The 698-nt window shown below is 41.5% G+C and overlaps 1 protein-coding gene across 1 annotated transcript in view; it reads right to left on the reverse strand.

Moving 5' to 3' along the window:
* Nucleotides 1–465: 465 nt before the first annotated feature.
* CD48 (CD48 molecule) overlaps nt 466–698 on the reverse strand; it is a 15,104-nt gene continuing 14,871 nt past the window's right edge. The window contains exon 4 of the mRNA XM_007947791.1: nt 466–545. Within this exon, the coding sequence (XP_007945982.1) occupies nt 466–545 (80 nt within the window). The remainder of the gene's footprint in view (nt 546–698) is intronic.

A 698-nucleotide genomic window follows, 5' to 3' on the forward strand; every position in this document is an offset into this window, starting at 1 on the left:
TTGTGGTAGATCCCACCATGGAGTTGATTGCCCGTCTCATCATGTGAAATAACTACCACCAGCTGCCCAGCCACTCAACCAGGCCCAGCCAAATTGACACACAAATATAACTACCACACTTACCCTATAGGACATAGTAGAACTACCCCATAGGGTTTCTAAGAGTGTAAATCTTTAGGAAAGAGATTGCTTTATCTTTCTGCTGTAGAGCAGATGTTGGATTCAAAGCACCAAGTTTTCAGTTAGCAGATAAGCACCTAACCACTGTGCCATTAAGGCTCCTGAAATAGTAAAAGTGGTTTTAAAAAACTTATTTTTAAAGTCCTCATTGAAGACAACACCACATTTTCCCCCACATATATAGCCAGAGTTCCTGTCCTGGGTAAGAGATATTGTGTATAGTTGCTCATGAAAACAAGATGTTTTTGGCCTTAAAGTTTCCTTCTTGGGTTTGAAGAGCTCTTCTCAGGTAAGTAGGAGGCTAAGAATCACAGGTACCATGACCACTAGCCAAGCTGCAATCCAAACTACTCCAGAGGATTGGGCTGAAAAAGCAAGAAAACCCAAAAATTTTAGTTGTCTTTATTAATGTTTCAGAAGGAAGTAGGAAAGATATGCGCTTGGGAAGTAGTAGAACAGAGGAATGAGCCCCCTCCCTGGATCCAGTTCCAGAGTGCCTGGAACATCTTTTTTCCTAA

Source organism: Orycteropus afer, unplaced genomic scaffold (genome assembly GCF_000298275.1).
Source record: "Orycteropus afer afer isolate SDZICR_OR568_19922 unplaced genomic scaffold, OryAfe1.0 scaffold00193, whole genome shotgun sequence".
Taxonomy (NCBI): Eukaryota; Metazoa; Chordata; class Mammalia; order Tubulidentata; family Orycteropodidae; genus Orycteropus; species Orycteropus afer.